The sequence below is a fragment of the Elephantulus edwardii genome, unplaced genomic scaffold, assembly GCF_000299155.1.
Source record: "Elephantulus edwardii isolate Elephantulus edwardi_28Jun2011 unplaced genomic scaffold, EleEdw1.0 scaffold00192, whole genome shotgun sequence".
NCBI classification, from domain to species: Eukaryota; Metazoa; Chordata; class Mammalia; order Macroscelidea; family Macroscelididae; genus Elephantulus; species Elephantulus edwardii.
The window spans coordinates 973370-978899 of record NW_006399942.1 but is presented as its reverse complement, the minus strand read 5'-3'; the positions used below and the strand labels follow the sequence as shown (position 1 = coordinate 978899).

Here is a 5530-nt window from a genome sequence, read left to right as displayed (position 1 = left end):
TTGATTTTATGCTACTTCCTGAAATGGTTCATTGTCAACAATTCTTTTTGGTACAGTGACTCTGTGTATTCATTTTCATTTTCATTGGTTCTTCATGTTTCATTTAATATTTTGTCCATAAGAAATATCAGACATTGTGTGTATTGCAGTTAGTAATTTAAAACCGGACACACATAACTGACTTAATTGAGATGGGGTACGAAGACTAAGGAAAGGTTTACACAGGAAACTATCGTGTAGGGTTCACTGGGACAGGAGGATAGGTAGAAAGAGCAGAGATTGATGAATGGATTGGTAGGATGAGGGGAAAGTAAGAGGATGGTAAGATGAAGTAAGCATTGTACAATTTTAATTGGTGCTAGAAGATAAAATATCTGAGTTATTGCATAAAAACCAATTTTTAAAAAATACTAAGTAAGAGTAAACACATGATAACTATGCGTCAGAATTAACATGATGACAACTAACAACAACTGCAAGGCTTGTTTCTCACTTTGCAAATTCATATAGCCGTGGATGATAACTAGGAATTATCTATCTAGAAACTAATTTCATATTCAGTCACCATCATGAATTGGGATGTTTCTTCAGCTTCACGGCCTATTTCTTCAGGTTTACTGAGAAGCAAAGTATCTCCTGAACCTTTTTTCCTAGCTTTTATTAAATTTTATCACATGGTTCTGATATAAATGTCAATAAAGATTAGTTGGTAAATAAAAAACATTGAATATACCATAGGACTAACAAAAAAAAAAAAGCCAAAACTTTCCTAAAAGACAGAAAAGGGAAAATATGACCACTTTGAATGTAAATAATTATCAATTACTTGTCATGTGCCATGACTCAGCTGGCGTTCCAGAAGATTTTCAGAGGCTGTGAATCACAAGGAAGGAGATTGCCCATCTTTCTCCCACAAAGCAGTTGATAGGTTAGAACAACATGCCTTCTGGTTGACACTTCACCACTAAGTTACCAGAGGTCTTTAATCATAGAGACTTAAAAAGAAATATTGGCCTATAATAATATCTATTCATTAGATTGAAGTTCTAATATATGAGACAAAAAACAATAAATCTTTTATGAACACCGAATATACAACACTGGCAGAAGTGAGAGTTTAAATTATAAATATAGGTGTTTCATCTTTTTTCTTTTTTGGCTTATGTGTCATTTTAATTTTTAACATTGACTTTGTTTAGGTGTTTTAACATGCAGAGATCTAAAATTTTACTCCTGGATACTTTAAGAAAAAATGAATATGAGTAACAGTATTTATAAATTTATAGATTTCCCTATTCCTATTTCACTTTTCAGGAAAACCTACTACACTGTGTGAGTTGATGGGGAAAGCTGATGTGTGGCTGATGCGAAGATACTGGGATTTTGACTTTCCTCGCCCTTATTTACCTACTTTTCAATTTGTTGGTGGACTCCACTGCAAGCCTGCCAAACCATTGCCTGAGGTAAAATGTTGTTCTCTCACAAAATATTTTATTCTCAGTCCAGTTTTTTTAGTGGAAAGATATGGAAAAACATAAACTTCATTTCACTGTTGTTTCACATATGATGTGTCTTGTATTGTTGTCACAAAGTTATGGACTATAAGATACTGGAGAAGGTAGAGAGAGAGGCTAGATCAAGTACATATAGCCACTCAAAAGAATTTTACACTGCTCAGTACCTAAGAAAGAAAAAAAATTGTTCATTCTAGTATATTCTGTCTAATTATAGATAATAAAATTCTATACTAACCACAAGAGAGTGAGAAGTGAAGAAGAAAGATACAGCCTGTCCTAAGAAAACTCATAGACCAGATGCAAAACAATTCATAAATGTTAGACAAGTATATTCATCTTTAACAATGAATATTATGACAAGTGTGATTAAGATAGTATGGTAGTTCTATTATAATCAAGAAAAATTTAAATAAAAATATTTTAAAAAACAAATTCTAATAAAATTTTGTCAATATTAGAGCCTATGTGCATGGCCCATGTTAGAGAGCAAATGATATTTGGGCCCGTGTGACAGGCCGCAAAGGCAGAAAGATTCCAATTCTACCCAAACTTGTAACACCATCACTATAAAAATAGAGCCACACAAGGAAAAGAGAAAAAGAGAGAAAAAGTTTACTTTGCATTTTTAAAAATATGTGTTTATGATACAAAATGCAGAATTTTCTAATGTATATTATTAACATTTTAACTCACGTGTAAGGCAGCTTCTCATCAGAGGTCGTGCTCTGGAATGAATACATGGTGTACAGAGGAAAGGGTGGGTAAGAGCAAACACAGCACACAATAACAAGACAGGATAAAGTGCCAGTTGTTTGGGACAAAGTTTACACACTGACTTTGAAATGTACAAGATAGTCCATAAATTTGAGGAGAGTAGAGAGAATTTTTGTACTCTTCATGTTGTATGGAGTTGCACTATTGACCTAAAGGCACGAGGTTAGCATCTACCAGCTTCTCCGAGGGAAAAAGATGAATAATCTCCTCCTACGCTATTTACTACATCTGAAAACCCGCTGGAGGGTCAACTATGGGTCAGTTCTGACTCAATAGAACTCACCCACAACATAGCATAATTAGCTAGGTTATTCACAACATAAATACAAACATACAACTGGTTCTGTGCCACTTTCTAGTTGTGTGACTTTGTACAAGTTGATTAAATTTTCTAAGATTCAACATCCTTCTTCTTGTTGTTAAGTGCCGTCGAGTCGTAGGCGACTCATAGCAACCCTATGAAGGAGAGTCCTTGACGCTTGGGTGCCTTTCATCCTCTCTCCAGGTTCACAGGGTTTCTGGAGGCAAGCTATTATGCAAGTGGATGCCATTCCTCCTTCCAACATCCTTAGCGATAAAAATGTTGTTGCTGTTGTATCTTGGAGTTGTAACTGAATCATAGCTGAAGCTCCAGTGGGTTTTCAAAGTAAATCATAACAATCTTATAAACAAAAGATCTGAACCCTGTTCTATCCTGTGGCATATTCGCTTTTCCTGACATACAAGAGCCCGTTGCAGTAGTCACCATGTCAGCCCACCTGGTCGAGGATCTTCCTATCTTTTGCTGACCCTCCACTCTTCCCAGCAACATGTCCTTCTCCAAGGAATTGCTCCTCCTAGCAACATGCCCAAAGTATGTGAGGCAAAGTCTCATCATTCTTACCTCAGCTACCCACTCTTCAAGACATATCTGTTTGTACTTTTGGCTGTCCGTGGTATATTCAGTGTTCTTCTCCAACACCTCATCTCAAAGGCAGCAATTCTTTTTTCTGTCATTCTTATTCATTGTCCAGCTCTCAGAGGCATAGCAAGTGATTGGAAAGAATATGGTCTGAATCAAATGCACCTGAGTTTTCAAACTGACATCATTTCTCCTCAATATTTTGGAGAGGTCCCTAACTGCAGATTTTCCCAGGGCAATATATCTCCTTATTTCCTTACTGCTGGTACCAAGCGTATTTATTCATTGTGGATATAAGCAAGAAGAAGCTGTTGACTTTTTCAGTTTCTTCTCCATCTATCATGACACAGCTTATTAGTCCAGTGGTAAGAATTTTTTTTTTCTTGACTTTAAGATGCAATACACACAAAAGGCTGCATTCCTTGATCTTCTGCAACAAGAAAACAGAAATTCACACCACTGGACCTATCTATAAGCAACACCGTGACAGATGGAGAAAAGATTAAAACTCCAATGCCATCATCTTTCTTGGACTTTCTATGCACTTGATAGCAGCAGTCAGAAGTCAGGAGATATATTGCAGTGGGAAAGTCTATTGTCAGAGATATTTCCAAATTATTGAGGAGCAGTGAGGTCAGTTTGGAGACTAGGGTGCCCCTTATTCAGGCCATGATTTTTTCCAATCATTGGCTATGCATCTGAGAACTGGACAGTTAATAAGAATGAAAGAAGAAAAAATTATGCCTTTGAGCTGTGGTGCTGGAGAAGAATACTGAACATCCCATGGACTGCCCATAGAGCCAACAGAAATGTCTTCGAGAAAATACAGCCAAAGTGCTCCCTGGAAGCAAAGATGATAAAACTCATCTCACAAATTTTTGGCACATTCTTAGAAAAATCCATTCTTTGAGATGGAAAAAGGAAAGGTGTTTGGAAAAGTGAAGGTTCAGCCAAAAAAAAAAATAAAAACCAGAACACCTCCAACCAGATAGACTGACATAGTAACAACTGCTCTGGGCTCAAGGGTATCAGAAATAATGAGGATGGAACAAGATTGGGCAGGATTCAAATCTGTTGTTCATAGGGTCACTATGAGTCATATTTGACTTAATGCCATCTAACAAAAACAATAACATGTTGTGTAAAATCCTTACACAACATCAGGTCTCTAATTGTTTCTTTCAGTAGATTTTTCTTAACATGAATAGATATGAATTCTTAGATAAGTTGGCCATATATTTTACCCATTAATTCACATTTCCAGGGAGTATTTTCTTCTCAGTATAAATTGTTTGCAGACAAAATTTGTAACTTTATGAACCACTGCTTCAGATCCCTTTAAAATACCTCAGTCAGTATCAAGTACAGAATTAAATTCATACTCAAAATTTAGGAAGTGTATGTAAAAATTTTGATTTCATGTTCGATCAATTTCTGACTACAGAGTTGGTAGAAATCTTCTATTTCTTCCTCTTTGGCTCTGGTTGTGGGTGCATATGTTTGAATGATAGTGGCATTCACTAGACTTCCTTGTACACATATAAACATTATCCGGTCACTCGCCACATTGTATTTCATTATGGATCCAGAAATAACTTTTTGATTATAATAGCAACCCCATTTTTTCTCACCTTGTAATCCCCAGCATAGTAGATCATATAATCATCTAATTCAAAATGTCCCATGCCAATCCATCTCAATTTGCCAATACCTAGAATGTCAATATATATGTGTTCCATTTCTTTTTTAATTACATCCAATTTCCCTACATTCATGCTTCTCACATTCCACATTCCAATCACTAGTGTCTGCTTATAGCTGTTCCTCCTTCTTTTTGCTTCCGTATCTGAGATCTCAGCCTCAATTGCTCTATTGTGCATAGGGTTTTCAAAGGCCTGTTATTTCAGAAGTGGATGGCAAATACTTCTTTCTAGCCTGTCTTAATTTTTTTTTTTACTAGTATCTTACAGACAAGCATTTTACAGAAGGGAGCAGGTAAAAGACATTTACCCAATTAGAAAAATGACCAATAGATTCAGTGTTGCTATCCACCCCTGCCACATGTGTCTTCACCCACCCCTATCCCAACTCCACCAGCCATTTCTATTTTTGTCTACACCATTCAACATCACACTTCCCTAAACCAGTACTTGATATGATGGCTTAAGTCTCAAGCTGTTGAAATTTCTGTGATTCTGAACACCTCATGCTGCTGTCAGTCTTTTATGATGTGGCTAGTATCTCTTGAATTTAATAAGAGTCTGTAAGTATAACTATCAGGTACAAGTATCAGGAAGGCTTCCTGTCTCAGATAGTTCTTAGAAACGAGTCCTTTGTC

General features: G+C 36.2%; 1 protein-coding gene across 1 annotated transcript in view; it reads left to right on the top strand.

The window, feature by feature from the left end:
* Positions 1 to 5530, top strand: part of UGT2B17 (UDP glucuronosyltransferase 2 family, polypeptide B17) — an 11130-nt gene that overhangs the window by 2837 nt on the left and 2763 nt on the right. Inside the window, exon 2 of the mRNA XM_006896815.1 lies at positions 1315 to 1463. Coding sequence (XP_006896877.1) covers positions 1315 to 1463 — 149 coding nt within the window. The remainder of the gene's footprint in view (positions 1 to 1314; positions 1464 to 5530) is intronic.